The sequence below is a fragment of the Prionailurus viverrinus genome, chromosome B1 (assembly GCF_022837055.1).
Source record: "Prionailurus viverrinus isolate Anna chromosome B1, UM_Priviv_1.0, whole genome shotgun sequence".
Classification (NCBI taxonomy): Eukaryota; Metazoa; Chordata; class Mammalia; order Carnivora; family Felidae; genus Prionailurus; species Prionailurus viverrinus.
The window spans coordinates 101,819,809-101,839,921 of NC_062564.1; the positions used below are offsets into that span (position 1 = coordinate 101,819,809).

A 20,113-nucleotide genomic window follows, 5' to 3' on the forward strand; every position below is an offset into this window, starting at 1 on the left:
TATTATTTTGGGGAGTATTTTCTGCCCTACCACTATAACATTTCTTTTGTTAGAAATAGCATTTATGGTGTTAGATATAAAATCTAACATCCTATCAGGAAAAAAACTGCATGGTTTCTATAGCTTCTGGAACCATTTCAGAACAAAATCTGAAAGACTGTCTTAATATAGATCTATAACAGAGATATATTTCTACATTAATAAAATATGCTTTATAAATTAATCTCAAGTCTGAGCCAGACACGGAAGGGTGGAAAGCCTAAATTCTGTACCCACATAATCAACAGTCTGTGGAAACTCTGGGAACCATGCCACTGGTCTCCAATGTAGCACAGTTGGGAAATGACACATTCTTTATGAAGCACTCATCCAGGAAATGAGTGGGTCAAAAAGCACACCAGTAAAAGGTCCATAAACTTATTTTATGAATGAAGATCATAAAGTGTACTGGCTCCAAGCTCAGCACCTTTTATCATGCTGTTGGATGTATAGAACAAAAAATAATTGTGTCAGCCATAAGAATATGGTCCCATGCCATTTCATAATTATTTGTAATCAATTTTTTCCATATGTATCCTCATTCTCAGATCTTCCCACTTGCCCTTCCTTCCCCCCCCAAGAATGAAATGGTATACACACAAACAGCACAAACTTAAACTAATCAGATTTATTCATGCTACCCATGAAAAGCAATTACATTTGTACATACAATCATTAACACAGAGACAAGAGAAATCTGATTAGACACACAACACAGAAAATAAATGTGAAAATTAAAAATAGTATATTTTAGTTATTAAACTTGTACTTTCTATTTATAGCAGCATCTGTAAGATTCCTCTATTTGTTAATAGTTAACTAGCAGCAAAATTTTAAAAATTACACAAATTCAGTAGATGTTTCCCTCCACTGTTTCATTCATACAGAATTTATCACATTAACCAAACAAAACCACTTCTATTTCCTAGAGAAAAAGGTAGGAAAAGATTTCAAAAGTCACCAGTTTCCCCCCAAGAAAAAGAAAGGGAGGAGTGAAGAAGGAAGATGAAAGAAATTTGCATGTTATTACCAAAAAATAAATTCTCAATCCCTCGACCAATTTTTGTCGAGTCTCCATGTGCGGGTTAGTGATTGAAGCTATGTTAACTTTATTTTCTGATTTTATATTGCAGTTGAAAAATATGTGGAAGTTCCCAGGAGGTCTGTCAGAGCCTGGAGAAGATATTGGTGTGTACCTTACATATTTTTAATTGCTTGAAAAAATTTAGGAAATTTCCATGTTTACTTTTTAGCTCTATAGCTGAAAATAAGATTTTAAATTTTCTGAGAAATTTCAGAGGTTACATCAGGGCTAATATAAAATTAGCAGCAAAACTTGTAATATTACAACTTATTCCATTAGTATAAAAAATATTATTAGGAGCATACCACCTGTTCTGTTTAGGATTGCTTCTAGATTAATTTGTTTGAAAATAAAAAGCTTTTCATATACATTGGTAAAGTTTAGCATTTAGGGTTATTTTGGATAGGACTAATACTTTTCCTGGAATTAAACTGTAAGAAAACACAAATTCTTGACCATTTCACCACACAACCATGCATACTAACTTTATAAGTAATACTTATTTTGAGGTCCATTTAAAAGTCACTTATAGAGCACTACGGACTTAATTCTCCTCTTTATAATAATTTTGACTGCTATTTATTTTAAATAGTAAGGAAGCCAAAACTCTCCTATGAGAAAGTCTCAAAAGAGAGATAGCTCTCTAAAACAACTAACCAACTAAAACAACTTACAGAGCTCAGTATTTAAAACCAGGCAATGTGAAATAAGCTAAGAACTTTCCATGTTACTGATTTTACAGTAAAGAGTAGAAAGAGTAAATATGGAGTTTTCCTACATATTCCTTAACCACTGAGTCAAACGCAGTCTCTATCATAATAAATCAATGGATGAGACTCATTTGATACCAGTATTATTTCTCCATGATTGCTTTTTCCATGTGCATGTTCACTATTTAACCAACATTTATATATAAAGGCAACTTCCTAAATTATCTTTCAATATTTGTATATACTTGATGTGTATATACTTGAAACTTGATTTTTTTTTTTTTTAATGTTACAGATTAAAATGCCCCATACACAGTACATAGACAATTCCTAACAAACCAGAAATAAATTTACCACACTGAGATCTATCCATTGCAGATTTTGGTTTTTAGGTACTTCAGAGACCTTCTGCGTAAATTCTGTTGTTTAGGTCTTCTTTTGAAATAAAAGATTGTGGAGTGGTGCAAATGCTGAAAGAAAGGACCATTTACTTTGGAACACCTACTTATTTCATACTATCCTTACATGATCTGTGACATTGTGTGTGAGCTAGTTAAATTTGTTTTACAACTTTACCCAGTCCATACTGGGAAAAAAATCAGGCCATAGGAAGTTTGTTAGTTTCATCTTTTGAGTCTTACCTTCCCAAATGAATGGACTTTTGAGTTTTTATGGATCCTGAATTTTTACTTCTATTTAAATGCAAATGAATAAACATTTCCAAGCATGCATAATTTTAGGTTTAAGTATACTCCAGAACTCTTTAAGTCCAGGTTTAAAAAAACGAAAGGAAAAAAGTAGTGAATTCTGAATTTAAATATTTGTGGTTGTCACAACAACCCACCTATTTAGACAACATATATATGCCTCAACCATGTGGAATTAGAAGCAGCAACTGGCATTCATATTGTCTAGGCGTATTATAAATTAAAGCTTTGCCTTAGAAATAATAAAATCCTGAAAGCAGCTAGAAATAATAACTGACAACAGAGTTCTGAAAGACCATGACTTATATCAGAGCATTTCTGTCTTTTAACACAATATTCTAAAGGATGAAGCCAAATCACCCAATAATTATTAAAATTATTTTCTTTAAATTCTGTATTTAGGAAAGTATGTAATATAGTAGAATACAGCCATCACAAATATAGCTTTTAAGTAGTAAACACTAGTTAACTGGGAAACACATGGGAAACATATTTGTTTTGGAATCCTTAATTCTATAATACTACTAAGTAAATGAAGCTCTCTTGTCCACAGTGCTTAAAAAAATTAAGGGGGGGGCATATACAAAATAGAATGCAATCCTCAGGCTTCAATATGATACCCTAATAGTACAAAAGGATCTACAAGGTTAAAAATGGAGAAGTTGCCTTTCTAAAAAAAATACCATTTACCAGTGACAGGAAGAGAATCCCCTGCATGGAGAAAGGACTATTAAGTAGCAGGTTCTGATCAGAGCTCATCAGTGCACCAGAATCAGAGGGAAACAGTAGGAAAACCCACATTCTGCCCAATTTTTCCTATTATTTTTTTCCAACCTAATCCTATTGTTAAATATTACAAAATAGAAATAACAAAATAAACTCCTTTTCACTGTCTTGTAACTAAACAAAACACTAGGACATATTTAAACACCTCAGTCAGCAAACATAAAAACAAAACCCCCTTGGTTTTTCCTATGTTTGTTAAACATATAGAACAGTAAATGTTATATCAGTTCAGCTTACAGTACATTAAAATAAAGGTAAAATAAAGGTAAAAAAGAATAAAGCAGTTAAATAAATTTACAAGTTTTTAAATTCATGGTGAAAGCCTTGGGGTAAAGATTTCCACGTTGAGGTGGAAGAAGTTACTCATACCTCATAAGTGCAAAAGCACTTATCTACCCATTCATTTTTTAGTCTAGTCAATGATATCTTGATTGAAGTTAAACTGATCAAACTACCCAGGGCAGTGCTTATTTTCAGTCAGCTGCTAAGGTGACTGCTGAGTAGGGTATATTCATTCACTCACAAGTCTGTCCTGTGCTTCCATGACACATAAAAAGGCTAGACTCCAAACGAAATGCCAAACTCTTAATTGGTGGTACTAAGAGTTTAACAGGACTCCGATAGTTATTTTTCAAAGTGTTTAAGGAATAAAAATAAACATTTAAACAATAGTTAAGTGAAATCAGCAAATGACATGTAAAGTTTTAGACTAGTGCAGCAGTTTAACAAATTTAATAGCAAACATGTATTACATGCCAGGCTGAAAATTCTTTTTCTCATTAGGTTTTCCTTTTATTAACACAAATTCTTCTTTTATGTTTTAGTTTTAAATAGTAATTTCTAACCATGTTTAAACTATGGCAAATCTCAAGGGAAGGGGAAGTCAGCATGTAATTCAAAATCACAGACCAATGTCTTATATTTTCGGACCCTTTGCTCTTCCCATGAATATTTCCAGAGCGGTTTCTTAGGATTTAAAAAAAAAAAAAAAAAAAAAGCATATGTAGGAAATTCTTAAGCCAGTCTTTAATCAGAGTTATGTGGAAATTGAGACATTTTTCCTTGACTTCCTCTTCCTTACCTATTCTTCACCAATAAGACTGAGAAGGTAAATAAAATTTTCTTTACAGCAAACAAGGAAATAGAAGGGTCTTTGAGGAAAAACCTGTGGCTCTGGCAGTTGTGAAATTAGGAAGCTTCCCAGCAAACTGGGCAAAGAAGGCAGCTTTTTAAAGGGTTTTTCATAAAACACTTTGGGAGTCCGTGACAGGTCATCACAAAATTACAGGAAGCCCATTTAGGGGGTTCATCTGGAGATTTAGAAAAAGCAACCACAAAAATGTTGACAATAAACATTTTGCCCTAAAAATTTGCATAATATTGAAAAAATCAGCCTTATAAATGTGAAATCCTTGTTGTACTATTACAAAATTCTGTAAATTGCAAGTTTCTCGAACACTTCTGATAAAATGACTGCAGCTTGTTGGTGTCGGAGGAATGAATCCAAGTTCTTTGGAATCTCAAGAAACAAAGGAAATGCCCCAAATGACCATAATGGGATTCCACTGACAAGCATAACAAAATGGTAATAAATGAATCTGTTCTATGACTTCAGAGGCTTGACAGTCCCACCCAAGATCACCAGGAAAGCTTTGAACATTTCTCCATTCAATACATTCTGCAGCTCTACAGACTTTTGTAAGGAAGAATGGATCACATTTTCTCAATCCTAATATGTATAAATTTAGGCAGTTTTGATGGATGAGCAGGAACAGGATAATAATGAAGAAACATATAGGAATATTAACTGCAGGAAACTAGGTTTTCAACTTCTGGGAAAGAGCAGGAAGAGATTAAAAATGTGACTCCAAAAATATACAGGTGGGTAAGCCTACAAATAGCCAAAGAAATACTCAATATTTCAAAAGCTTCTTAGATATACAGTGGTAAGAAAATACTTTGGTATTTCAGGATGTCCAGAAGGCAAGTTTATGTTGAATCCTTTCTTAGGATGAAGTTTTGCTTTTCAACCTTTAGATAACGTTACTTTATCTGAAAACTGTGATGATTAAAATTCTAAAAATGTGATCCTTACTGATTTGTACATCTTTCTTTTATATAGGAGACACAGCAGTTCGAGAAGTTTTTGAAGAGACTGGTATAAAATCAGAATTCAGGTCCCTTCTGAGCATTCGGCAACAGCACACCAATCCCGGAGCTTTTGGGAAGTCAGATATGTATATCATCTGTCGCTTAAAGCCATATTCATTCACCATAAATTTTTGCCAGCGTGAATGCTTAAGGTGTGAGTGGATGGATCTCCATGACCTGGTCAAGACTGAAAACACAACTCCCATCACCAGCAGAGTTGCTAGGCTGCTTCTCTACGGGTACAGAGAAGGGTTTGACAAGATTGATTTCACCGTGGAAGAACTTCCAGCAGTTTACACAGGCTTGTTCTATAAACTGTATCATAAGGAACTGCCAGAGAATTATAGAACTATGATAGGAATGGATTAGATCCATATTTGTGTTTTTAAAAATGTTAAGTAAATTGTACGTGTAGGATAATGTGTACCATATTATATGAAGTGGTGGACATTTGGGGTTAACTAATATCTGACTTTAATTTCCCAATTTTGTATAATTTCCATGAAGAAAATTTGTTTTTAAAAGCCTCTTTCCAAATGAAGCAAATGTATGACAAAGAGTGTAGCTCTAAATAAGCTTCACTGGATAAAGGGAAATGCTATATAAAAGGTGGAAGTCTATACTTTTTCTAGGAACTTTTATTGCTTTTCTTTACTAAGGCAATGGTTAAATATTTAGTATTAGATAAAAGGTTATCTGACCATTTATCCAAACTGAGCAGCTAGCTGTACATTTTTTTCTTTCACTAACAAATTTCTAAAACATCTTCTTTCATATGAAATGAGATCAGATGCTGCTATTAAGATCAGCTCTTAGCAGACATTGGAAGAAAAAGTATAGCTTTCTGCCCAGGTCCTGTTTTGGGTCCAAGTTTATACTGCCCAGTTCGTTTCAGTGCCACATACCAGCTGGAGTATTTCCTTGACCGATAAGTATTGTAGTTATTAGATTCCAATCGTTCAAAAAAGAAACACTCGTCCGTAACACATTTCTGAAAAACAAAGGAAGAATGAGTAGTTGTTATTATGCTTTCACATGAAACACTTATGAGAGTGCACTGCCCCTTCTGCTCAACCAGCAGCAGTGCTCTTGGCTTCAGAACAAACTAGTTTGCAAGACTCAACGGGCCAAAGTCTGACAGAATCTAGTTCTGCAGAGGGATGCAGGACAAGAACTCAGCACGTCAGCAGGAGAGCTTTCAGGCACATCACTTCAGAGGAGGAATTCAAGGACCATTCTCCAGCCCTACAATGGACAGGTTGGGTATCAGGCAGCGAGAGCACACAGATGCTGTCAGAACCACACTGCCTCAGACTTAAGCCATCCCATGAACATAGCTTTCATGAAGGGGGATGTACCCAGTAACAAAGAACACACTTCACTTAGTGAAACCCAAAGCTGTGGCTTCCAGTTAGGTATGTATGGCACATCCATACTCCTCCCAGTCCAGAGGCTGGTGACTAATCAGGGGTTGTTTTTACTTATACCAGGGTTCCCCTGAAACTGCTGGAAGGGTAACCCAGAGATACCTTTGTAAAGAAGAAGGCTTTGTTAATTAATACTTTACTCACAGAAACAGTACCAATTCTTAAATTACAGCAATTTTTTTCTAGTGGCTAACATTTCTTTTTTTTTTAATTTTTTTTTTTCAATGTTTATTTATTTTTGGGACAGAGAGAGACAGAGCATGAACGGGGGAGGGGCAGAGAGAGAGAGGGAGACACAGAATCGGAAACAGGCTCCAGGCTCCGAGCCATCAGCCCAGAGCCCGACGCGGGGCTCGAACTCACAGACCGCGAGATCGTGACCTGGCTGAAGCCGGACGCTTAACCGACTGCGCCACCCAGGCGCCCCTAGTGGCTAACATTTCTAAGGCATAAAAAGAATAGTTTATTATATAGAATATAGCTAATGTATATATAATGCCAAAAAATTGTATTAGAACATTAATATATGATTAATATTCCCAAAACACTAACAGAGAATGAAGAATAAGTAACATAGACCATATTTATTTCTGGCAGTGTCTTTCTTGTGGGAGGGGAAACTACTCTCCGTTTTTATTTCGATTGAACTCTTTAGGGGGGGAGGGGGAAAAGCTAGCTTTACAAATAGACCTGGAAATACTTTCCAAGTAATGAAGTCTAATAGGCTGCTACATTATTTCAAGTAAATGTTTAAAAATCAATTTCACAGGGTAAACTGATGATAGTTCTTGACCTCTGGAGTGTGTGTTTGAGGGAGTGTCAACAAATGATTTACTTTAAAGAAAAATCATTTACTACTTACATTACAATTGGGAAGAAAGAATTATACCCATATGGAAAACCATAAAAACTTATACATATTTGTATTTCCACATACAAATACAACATGTACATGTATGACATAAACCTAAAGCTTCGTATTAATGAGTGTACCAGATCCCAGCTTATTTCTGTATACTCAAATCTAGGACTTCAGGTTTACAAAAACTACACAGTCAAAAGACTTGAATCCTTTCCCAGATTCTTTAGTTCTAAGATAAACAGTGGCACAAACTGTGAGAAAAACATAAATCAATAAGCAGAACAATGAAAAGAGCTGGCATAATAACCAAAATGAAAATGATCTACATGTAACTGGCGTTTCCGTCATCTAAAGTAAGGGTGTGGTACTAGATCTTGAAATCTGCTTCTAGAGATAAGAATTTTACTGGATATTTACTTGGCCTTAATGTTTTGGCCATTGTTAACTTTTCAAAATGGAAATACAAACTTATCTGATTTGCCCATTTTTTGTAACAAATTACTACGAAAGCAACTGAAGTCTTTCTTATGCAAATAAGTGACAGGTAGCATTACAGAGAAGCATTCATTGCACAAGGACCCAGCTCTGTGATACACAGGACTGTCCTATGCATAAAGATTACACCTAGGATAATATTGATATTCTATATAGCTAGTACTTTAACTCTTCCTTTGAAGTTGATTATGCTTTTTGTGTTAACTGAAGTCAACCTGTGTTACTTTGTCATTTTCCAGTGCCACTGATAAAAATCTTCCTCTTTCCCTATTCCAGGTTTAGGATCAGGAGTAGAAGCAAATAGGGGATCCTGGGCATTTCAGTCAGTTAAGCATCTGACTCTTGATTTCAGCTCAGGTCATGATCTCACTCACAGTTTGTGAGATCAAGCCCTGCATTGGGTTCTGCACTTGTTGAGCAGAGCCTGCTTGGGATTCTCTCTCCCTCTCTCTCTACCCCTCCCCCACTCACACGCATTTTCTCTCTCTCAAAATAAACATTTTTTAGAAAAAGAAGCAAGCAGAGTAAAGAATGAGAGGATAAGTCACAGTAATCATAGAGATAATGTGAAAGGTCATCATTGAGCTTCACAGGCTAACTCTCCAGAGACCTGAACCACCTCATTCAGTCATCATTCTGGACATTGATTTTTTGGGTGTTCTGTCAGCTTCCAGGATGTCCCACCTTGCTAAGTTGGCACTGCCTACAGTGCTTGGCCTATTGGGATACATACCATGCAATAATATCTGTCTTCTCAATCAGTTCCTAGTATTTCAGAGAAAAGACATAGTACCAGGGATTAAGTGGATAATACATCATGAATCCACGTTTTTGTTTTTATTTTGTGTTTTTTTGTACAGAACTTACTTGTACCCTTACAAAAACAAATGGGAGGGAAGGAAAACTAGCTTCTGTGCTGAATGTTCAGATATGTAAATTTACTAAACTATTACATAATTGAAAACAAACTACATTTTTCAAAATGGGTAGTAGGGGCAAAATTCAAGTCTCAAGCAGGCATTTAACAGCCCAATGTAAATACAATTTTCAATCCTCTCCATTCTAAGTTTACAAATCATCATCGGTGACTGTGATTTCAATATTCCCTGTTAAAAATGAATGCAAAGTAATTTTTGCCAAAATTTATAAACATTTACAGAGCTTTTTCCCTATTCTCAATGTTTAACGCTAACCTTTTCAAACTTAGAAGAAAAGGGAATCTTCAAAGAAATGATGTCACAGAAGAAGTGGATAAAGTAGCTTCTAAGGGTTTATAACAACTTGTACCCTGTCTTTGAGGCCCTTATTTTATATAGGCCAATGATCTGGGAATTCCCTTAATTCATGGCTTTTGACTGTTTCCATGTGTATCATTTAAAGATCACAACAATCTTGTGACATAATTATCTTATACCCATTATTTAAAACTCAATGCTCTTCATAACTTATTTCAGATTGTGGACACTCACTCTGCCTATGTATCTGATCCCTTTTCATAAAGCTAAGTTTTTCTTTTTTTTTTAATTCAAGAATAATTGGGGGATATAGAAGACACAGTTCAAATGGTGCATTTACTCATTTAATGCATAGTTTTTCTTCCAGCCACTGGGATACATCAATGAACAAAACTGAACAAGGATCCCTGCCTTTGTGCCATTCAAATTCCAACTGGAGAGACACGCAATAAGTATAACTAAATAAATTATATGTTAAAATATGATAAATCCTATGGAAAAACGTAAAGCTGAGTAGGTTAAGAGGGATTGGGAGTAGAGGAATAGAGATTAGGTTGCAATATTAGCATAGTCACAGTATGCGCAATTAAGAAACTGACATTTGAGCAAATACTTGAAAGTGAAGGAGTTAACCATCCAGCTCTCAGAGAAGAAAGAGCATTCCAAACAGAAGGAATAGCTAGTGCAAAAGCCCTACAGTAGGACCATGCCTAGAATGTGTGAGAGGCAGCAAAGAGGCCAGTGTGGATGAAGCAAGGGCTTGAAGGGAAGATACAAAACAGATGAACATAAGGAAGGGGAAGCAAAAATAACATAAAAACGGAGGGGGACAAAACACAAGAGACTCTTAAATATAGCGAACAAACAGAGGGTTAGTTGCTGGAGGGGTTGTGGGAGGGGAGATGGGCTAAATGGGTAAGGGGCATTAAGGAAGACACTTGTTGGGATGAGCACTGGGTGTTATATATAGGGGATGAATCACTAGAATCTACTGAAATCATTGTTGCACTATATGCTAACTAACTTGGATGTATATTTAATTAAATATTTATTTCTTTTCTTAATGAGTAAATCAAATTGTGTTAGCCTCCAGTAAAAATACAATGATACTGCAGAATCTAAAACTAGAGAGCTAAGACCAAAGAAATTCAGACTAAGAATTGAAATATATCAAGATCATCTAACTTTATAGACTATTTAGGACCTGGGAAAACTAAATCAGATGGCTCTAATAATTTGACTATCCCAACAATATCTGTGAGGGTCTTTGGTGGGCCAGGCAACCTGGATTCCAGACTTGCCTTAATTCTTAACTAACTCACATTTATGAGGAAGTCACTTAGCTTTTCCAAGCCTTACTTTCCTCATCTGTAAAATAAGATTATATTAGATGATCTTTAGGATCCTTCCCAATCTTAGAGACGCCTGGGTGACTCAGTTGGCTAAGCATCTGACTCTTGATTTCAGCTCAGGTCATGATCTCATGGTTTGTGAGATCAAGCCCCAAGTCAGGCTCTGTGCTGACAGTGTGGAGCCTGCTTGGGATTTTCTCTCCTTTTCTCTCCACCCCACCCCTACTCAGTCTCTGTCTCTGTCTCTGTCTCTCTCTCTCTCTCTCTCTTCCTCTCAAAATAAATAAATAAATAAACATTGAAAAAAAAAAAAAAGATCCTTCCCAATCTTTAACAATCGTTAAGGCTTTAAAGTCTTTTAAACAATCTTTAAGTCTTGATATACAATGAGAAAAGAAGTATCTCCCATTATACATTGATCAATCACACAAATCTGGTCCACTGCTACATGTTAGATTTGAACTTTATGGTCATTTCCCCATGCTCTGTTTTTTGGATTGTTTATTCTTTTACAGTACTTTGATTTTTCAGTTTTGGCTTATGAGGGAGTTTGCTCAACATGAATCCAAAAATGCTTTGCTTACACCACTTCTGAGAATTAAAAACAGACATGATGTAAGTATCAATGTTGATTATTTCAGAACAAAATAAAACATACAAATTGTGAAAAGTTAAAAGCAAATTGGACCTTAATTTTTTTATATACGTAGAAGTTGTGTAAAATTTTATGAGATTGGTTTGTAAAAGCAGTAATTCTCATTAGGTAGTAACCTTTGCATTTAATATTTTCTCTCTTAAAAATCACATACATTCCTCTTCAATTACTGTATTTTTCTAACAAATTTGATCAGTATGTATTGTCAGTCTAGATAATTGGATAATTGAGCCCTCCAAAATCTATTTTCCCTACTTTGCTATGCACAGGGGTCTCATTTCATTGTTAAGGCCCCTCAACTAAGAAAGTTATTGCAAATGCATAAAAAAAAAAAGTAGTTTACTTTTGCAGTTGTTAAATGTATATCCTCAGAGAATACAATTTTTTTCATATTTCACTATTATGGATCAACACAAGTTATACACATTTCTCATATTGGGATATCTTGTTAAGGATTTCATAATCTATAGCATTATCTAGAAATCAATATGCAATTTTTTATACCAATGCTAACACTGATGTTTGGGGACTTAAATTTAAAACTACAGTTAACTTCACTATATGCAGTTGCAGTTTTTTTAAACCTACAATTTGTGAACACATAACAAATCATAAATCCTAATATTTGTTCTGGGCTTCTGTTGTTCATGGCAACAAAATTTATCCTGCTATGGAATGAATAAGAATCTGTTGTGTATTAAAGAATTACTCAATTTCAGCCTCTAAATATAGGCTTTGCCAGTTAAATATAGTTAGTTTAAACTTTTGCTTTTTCTAACTCCAAAGTGGGGGGGGGGGGGGGAGGGCAGGCAGACCCTTAAGAAATGTTTTCAAACAGTGAGAAATCCTTACCCTGAAAGTATTCATGCCATTAATATGTGAAGGTATTAGGGGAAAAAATAGTACATAACTTAAGTCTTTTTTCATACTCCCAATGGTAGCAATCAATGTAACACAACTCTTAAGAACCAAAATATTTTATGTGTCCAGAGTACTCTTCTATCCATGACAAAATGAGAATGTTTTGCAAATCACTCAAGAATCACACACAGGGGAGAATGGAGAAGAATCCAGGGATGTGCCATAACACAATAGTCTGAAATGGAGCCAGGGAGAAGAGTGGAAAGAATTATGCCTATGGCAAGTGCAAGTTCATAAAGTGGCTTTCCACTACATGCAACATATGGTGTATAAGGCACTTCAGCAGTCTATCCACCTCTCCAGCCTTATCTCTTCTTCCCTTCCACTTTACATTTCCTTTGCACTTTACACTCCAGCAGTAGTGAATTACCTATAATGCTAGAGAAACACCTCCTAAGCTTTCTGACTTTGCATGTGCCGTGCCCTGGAAGTACCTATACTCTCATCTCCACTCCTCTGCCCCATGACTTCATGATGAATTCCTTCATGATGAAATGTCATCTAAAATCCCATTTATATGTCATCTTCCTCAATCTAGACAAATTTAGGCCCGTCCTTTCCTATATTACTTCCTATGTCATAGTATTTCTTACTTCCTTTCCAATATTATTATGCATCTATACAAGATACAGAAACAACACATCAAAACCCTTACACATTATTACAAATACTTATTTACACTTCTGCCTCCCCAAGATTATGAATCATTACAGGCACAGACCATTTTGTATTCAACTTTATAACCCAGTTGCCTAGCATAACATCTGGCACACTGTTGGCTCAATAAATATTGGCTATTCTTGAAGAGAATTCTGAAGTTTATTCAACTACCAAAGAGAGTGCATGCCATTATACCCAGACTTGTTATTTATCCTGCAAAAATCACATAAATTGATAACATATCAACATAAATATATCTTTGTCAGATGATCAATCAGATGATTGAAATATTTTCTCCCTAAGTCTGTTTTGGTCCTTGAGAAATCCAAAGGTCTTCACTCAGAAAAATTTTCAAAAACTATTTGTATGCCGTAAAACACCACAAGTGTTCAGTAATATTAGATCCATTCTGTGGGGAAAGTTTAGGCGATTGTAACTGGCTACCGGTACTGGTATGATGACTATTGTGTATACACACACATGCATGTGCACACACACACACACACACACAGACACTTGCAGGTATGTGTCCCATCTATTCCCCCAATGAGACAGGAGTTGGATCTATATCTTTTATACTGCTTTATTTCTGTGCACTATTCCCCACACACTGTCTGCTCAACAAACATGTAATCCCGGTTCTAATGACAATGGTGGAGGTGGCAGGGAGCCTGCATTAGTGAAAAGAATATTACCCAGGAGCTAGGACTCATAACTAACTTTGAGAAAAAGTAAAAGAGTGAAGTCATTGTCCTGACTGAGTTTATATATAACTGAGAAGATGAAGAGGAAGTAAATATTGTGAGGATCTATTATGCATGACCCGGATTGGGCACTGGATGTAAATTATCTAATTTAGTCCTCACAAAAACTCTGTAAGATAAGATCATTGTTGTCTCTATGTTACAGGTAAGGAAACTCAGAATAATTTGCTCAAGAACACACAGCTAATACATGGCAGAGCCACTATCAGCATCTAGGTTAAGGGCCCACATTATCAACAAGTATTCTATATGGCAAGCATTTTGTATGTGAAATCTGAAAAAAGAAACTTAAAGACTGATACTCAAAATTGTATATATCCATCCCACTGATCTTCAAACAACTACACAATATGAGTTTATTTTCATAACTGTGGCTTAATAGCTTTGCAGAGAAGGCAGTAAAATACAGTGAATTGGAGCTCATGCTCTGGAGTCAAGACTGCCTCAAATGCCATCCAGGCTCTACTTCCTAGCAGCTGTGTTTCCATGGTTACTTTATTACTTCCTCAGAACTTTAGTTTTTTATCTGTGAAATACAGTAATACTGTATTTTAGAGGGTGAATATAAATTATTTAATACTTGCAAAATCCTTAATGAAGAATAAATACTACTAGTAATTAAAGCAACAAAAGCCAATGAACAAAAAAACTACAAAAAACAGCATTACTTACAGAAGCCAGTAATCTTCCATCTTCCTTCATGGCAAGATAGCGGTTTGCACAGACTCCTTTGATGGACACAACCCCTCTCTCTTCTGCCTGAAGTTGCAGTTTGACTGTAAATAATGGGGGAAAAATTACCTTTGTAGCATCACAGAAAAAACAACCATCTACACACTTATGCAATATAAAGACAAGAGCAACCAGCTAATCCACTCTGGAGGACTGGCAAGGTGGAGGGAAAGGGGACCGGTGTCAATTACATCATACTCGGATGAGACCCAGATGCTCTAGAGCATGAGTGCTTCCAGATTCCCTTCTCACTCTAGTGTCAGTGAGCAGAGAAGAGTGGCAGAATGGGGAAATGTTTTCCTTTGATGTGTAATTAGTCTCCACTTGGCCTGTTAACTGCTTACATATTTTTAAAAAGTGAACATATTTTTAAAGTACATAAAAATGTAAACCACTTGTAAAAATTTCCACACTACTGCCTAAGTTTAAGCTTTTTATTTTTTTTTAATGTTTGAGAGAGACAGAGAGCAAGAGAGAGAGAGCACATGTGCACATAAGGGGCGGGGGGCGGGGGTGGTGGTGGCAGAGGATCCCAAGTGGGCTCTGTGCTGACAGCAAGAGAGCGGATGAGGGGCTCAAACTCACAAAACGGCAAGATCATGACCTGAGCCCAAGTCAGGCGCTTAACCATTTGAGCCACCCAGGTACCCCTTGAGTTTAAACTTTTTAAGTTATTTTTAACCAATTCTTCACAAATAAAATATAATTGCTCACTATTATCTTTTGGTTTGTTTTTCCTTGAGTTTCTTTTTTGTTTCAAACTTTTCTGTAAATTCTAGTTAGTTAAATAGTGTAATATTGGTTTCAGGAGTAGACTTTAGTGATTCATCACTTCCATGTAACACCCAGTGCTCATCACAACAAATGTCCTCCTTAATGCCCATCGCCAATCCAGACCATCCCCCCATCCACCACCCCTCCATGAACCCTGTTTGTTAAGACTATGTTTATCTTCCCTTTTTCCTTCCCCTGTGTTCATCTGTTTCTTCCTACACATGTTATTTCTAGCTTCCCTCTTTTAAAATTGTTTATTTATTTTTGAAAGAGAGAGAGAGACAATGTGAGTGGGGAAGGGGCAGAGAGAGAGGGAGAGAGAGAATCCCAAGCAGGTCCACGCTGTTAGCACAGAGCCCAACGTAGGGCTGAAACCCCACAAAACTGCGAGATCTTGACCTGAGCCGAAACCAAAAGTAGGACACTTAACCGACGGAGCCACCCAGGCGCCCCTAGCTTCCCCCTTAATACAATACCAATGCATTTATCTTTCTTGAAAGAGGGATTGTGATGTATAGCTATTTTAGTTTGCAAATATCTATGTAGTGGAAAACTAAAATGCTCATACTTAATTTGCTTTTACAACGTGTTGAAAGATTTTCAGAATGTAAGATCTTGAAGAGGGTGACCTGTTATACTGCATTATCAGTATTAAGCAGACCGTAGTAGGAAAAAAAAATAGATATTACATGATTATAATTATGCCATAAGAATAATTATCTAATTGATTCAAATAAAAATGAAGTTAACATCTTCTGTTTTGCTATTCAGAAGCAGCATTCTTCTGCCCAGAACAGTATTCTCCAAAATGTATTTTGGCAAACAGAGGTTACATATAAAAAACAGGTTCTGGGGCCAAATAAGTTTAGGAAAGTCTTGGTTAAGCCAAGTTAACTCTTTATTACCTTCTCACACCTTTGCTTCTTATAACTTGCCTTATAAGTCACCATAAGAGGGTATACACCATAAGAGGGTAAGTATACATTGTTTATATAAAATTTACCTGGTGTCAGAATGAATTTTTGCATTCAACATATCTAGGACATTCTCGAGAACAACAGAAAAAAAGCAGTAAATATTCAAACATTTAGAAATCAGCTATAATATTATTTAGATAACATTACAAAGTAAGTTAATTCTCACAGGCATTTCCAGGTAGCTAGGGAAACATGGCATAAAAAAGCAATGTTTGAAAGATTCTGGAATTATTATTCACTTTGTTAGATATTATTATGTCATATGTTTTAAAATTTTCTCTATCAAGCAGAGCAACATACAGGTAAAATAAGACATAACATCTGGGATTAGCTTAAAAACATTTTAGCAACCAAAAATAACATATTCTAGCAGCCAATCATTTTTTTTATAAAGTGGGCAGGATATTTTTGTTATTATTTTTAAATAAACATCTATTTTTTAGAGAGTGTGTGTGAGTGGGGGAGAGAGGCAGAGAAAGAGAGAAAGAGAGAGAGAGAGAGAGAGAGAGAGAGAGAGAATCTCAAGCAGGTTCCATGCTTAGCGTGGAGCCTACTGCAGGGCTCAATCCCATGACCCTAGGATCACGACCAGAACCAAAGTTGAGTCAGATGCGTGACTAAGCCACCCAGACAACCCTAAAGTGGGCAGGATAAATAAAACAAGATTGACTAACCTATGTCAATAGTTATTAGAAGCATGGGAGTTTATTATTCTATTTGCACTAGTTTATGTCTTTTTAGTCTGTTGAACATTTAATGTGTGATTCTCTTCTGTGTATCAGTCATTATTAGATTCCAGACAGCACAGCATTAGGTAAGCCTGCAGTTACCAGGCAAAATTGTTCTGCAGAATCTTACAAGATAATACAAGGCAAAATGAATATAATCAAAACATGAAAACTAAACAAGTTCATAAAGCCTTTTTCACAATACAGGGAAATGTAGAAAATAAGATTTATTTTTAACAAATATAACCAAAATTATCTTAATGATTATGAGCAAAATCCTTATATACAACTCTAAAGTGATCTAGATAACCCATATTAATTATGAATGCAGTTATATTTCTTTTTAGCTCAGAAGGTTGCATAAAGGCTCATGAGGCAAGATTGCATAATCACTATACTTTCTTCTGGTGCTTCATCAATAAAGCATAGCCTAGCTCTAGCCCACCATCATTAAGTGTGTATTAATGGTCATAAGGGAGATTATGGATAGTAATCTCAATAACCAGTGGCCAATGCCAGTGACTCAATACCCAGAGTAACATCATTGATTGATTCATCAACCTTTTAGAGATTCCTTGGGTATTATTCCACACTAGGCAATTACCACTCAGTAAGTCACTAAAAATTAAGTATCAATTGTAGATGCTTAAAAAAATGTTTCCACTGCCAAATAATTATATGCACTTTAAAAATAACTACAGCCTAAAACGACAAGCTGTAAAGCCATAAAAGTCATAAATTTTCTTTAAAAACCCATTAAAACTGAAATGCAAAGTAACTCAAATGAACTAAATTCTATATACATATGATCCCTTCTCAAAAACAGAAATGACTAACTGCTTTTATCTCTGACAGAGGAAAGAATAAACCTGCCAAAAAGGGAAGTATGGAGATACCAGCTGAAATTTTACTAACTCTTAATAGCTGTTGATGTGAAGAATTAGAATTCTGAGGAGCTCTAATCAAAGAACAACTCCATATCCACCTGCTGGTTCTCTCTCACAGAGCTTGCACCTAGTGGACAACCACCACATATCAAAGGTTGGGACAGAACAGAAAGACTGAGAAATCTTCCTAAAGTACCTTAGGCCTTTGCTGAGTGCAAAGCAGCAGACCACTGAAAGAGGGGAGCAGGACAAAGCTAAAGAAGATTCCTCTGACAGGCACTGAGCCGTCACCAAATGCAAAGCAGGATCAAAAGAGCTCTTCCAAGATAAAGAAAGCCAAGGGTTGAGTTCAAGAGTAAGGCTAACCCCTGACCTACCCAAACAGTTGGCAGCTGGCTATAAGGCAAACTAGAATACAAAAAATCTACTCAATTAACCCAAAAGAAGAAAGGAAATGAGAACCATAAGGACAAAGAACAGATGGGGGAAATTAGAAAACAAATTCCAAGATGGCAGATTAAACCCAAACATACCAATAATTACCTAAAAGCAAATGAATACATTTAAAAGAAAAAATTCTCAAGATAAAGATTTAACTGTGCTGTTTACAAGAAAAGCACATTAAATACAAAGACACAGGAGTTGAAAGTAAAAATGTGGGAAAAAATATAAAATGTACACCCTAAGTGTAAGAATGCTGGTATGACTATATTAATATGACAATGTGGACTTCAAAGCAATAGTATAAATAGAGATGAACAAGGTTATTGCATGATGCTAAGAGGGTAAGATACATCAATACATAATAATCTTAAATATGTAGATAGAACAATAATAGACTCTGAAAATATCTGAAGCAAAAATTGACAAAAGAAATGAACAAATCAATAAGTATATGGAATATATAAGTAACATCTACCAACTTGACCTGATTTTTTTTTTTTTTTTTTGAGATCAGGTAGCTTTCATTCACCTGAGACTTTATTCTCCTATTAACATCATAGTCTTTTGAAAACTGCTAAAAAAATAAATAAATAAACTGCCAGCATGGTAAGCTAGCTTATGCTTATTTGCCTAGCAGACTTGAATTGTTCAAATCAATTACCTCCAGCTAACAAGTTCTTTTTCCAAAGTCACCATGATATTAATATCAAGGGCTTTTGTCCTAAACTATTGGGTGCTTCTGGTTCCTTTGTTTTCTTTAACAACTTGTAATATGTAGTAATTCACAGATGATACAATTCATTTAAAGTGCACATAAAATTCAATGGTTTTATTATAGTCACAGAATTGTGGAACCATCATTACAATCAATTTTAGAATGTCTTCACCATCCCATATGCTTTAGTACTCACCAACCATGTCCCCAGTACCACCATCCCCAGCCCTAGGCTACCATTAATCTACTTCCTGTTTCTATAGATTTGCCTATTCTGGATATTTCATATCAATGGAATCATGCAATATGTGGTATTTTATGACTGGCTTCTTTCACTTAGTATAAGGTTTTCAAGGTTCATGCACATCGTAGCCATTATCAGTACTTCATTTGTTTTTATTGCCAAATAACATTCCATTGAATAGATGAACCACATTTGATTTACCCATCCATCAGCTGATGAACATTTGGTCTGTTTCCAATTTTTGGCTACTCTGAACTATGCTATGAACATGTTATGAACATGCTACACAAACAAGATTTTGTAGACACATTTTCATTTCTTCTGGATATACACTAAGAAGTCAAGTTACTGGATCATATGGTGACTATGTTTAATCATTTAGGAACATTCAGACTATTTTCAAAGCAACCATTTTACATTCCCACTAGAAATTGAGGGTTCCAATTTCTCTACATCCAGACTACATTTGTTAAATTCTGTGGGGTTTTGTTTTGTTTTTTCTATTTCTGTTCTTGTTTTTATTATAGCCATCCTAGCTGGGTATGAAGTGTTATCTCATATTTCTGATATGCATTTTTCTGATGGGCAGTAATATCAGGCATCTTTTCAAGTATTCATTGACTATTTGTATACCTCCTTTAGAGAAATGTCTATTCAGATCCTAGGCTCACTTTAATTAGGTTATCTTTGTATCAATGAGTTGTAAGAACTCTTTATATATTCTACACAAAAATCCCTAATCAGATATCTGACTTACAAATATT

At 35.4% G+C, this 20,113-nt stretch overlaps 2 protein-coding genes across 3 annotated transcripts in view; one reads left to right on the top strand and one right to left on the bottom strand.

The window, feature by feature from the left end:
* NUDT6 (nudix hydrolase 6) overlaps positions 1–6,104 on the top strand; it is a 36,296-nt gene extending 30,192 nt beyond the window's left edge. For both annotated transcript variants that reach the window (XM_047854963.1, XM_047854964.1), the window contains exons 4-5: positions 1,173–1,227; positions 5,449–6,104. In XM_047854963.1, coding sequence (XP_047710919.1) covers positions 1,173–1,227; positions 5,449–5,846 — 453 coding nt within the window. In that variant the 3' untranslated portion in view covers positions 5,847–6,104. The remainder of the gene's footprint in view (positions 1–1,172; positions 1,228–5,448) is intronic.
* The window catches only part of FGF2 (fibroblast growth factor 2), a 66,953-nt gene continuing 47,492 nt past the window's right edge, over positions 653–20,113 (bottom strand). Inside the window, 2 exon segments of the mRNA XM_047857592.1 lie at positions 653–6,468; positions 14,521–14,624. Coding sequence (XP_047713548.1) covers positions 6,283–6,468; positions 14,521–14,624 — 290 coding nt within the window. The 3' untranslated portion in view covers positions 653–6,282.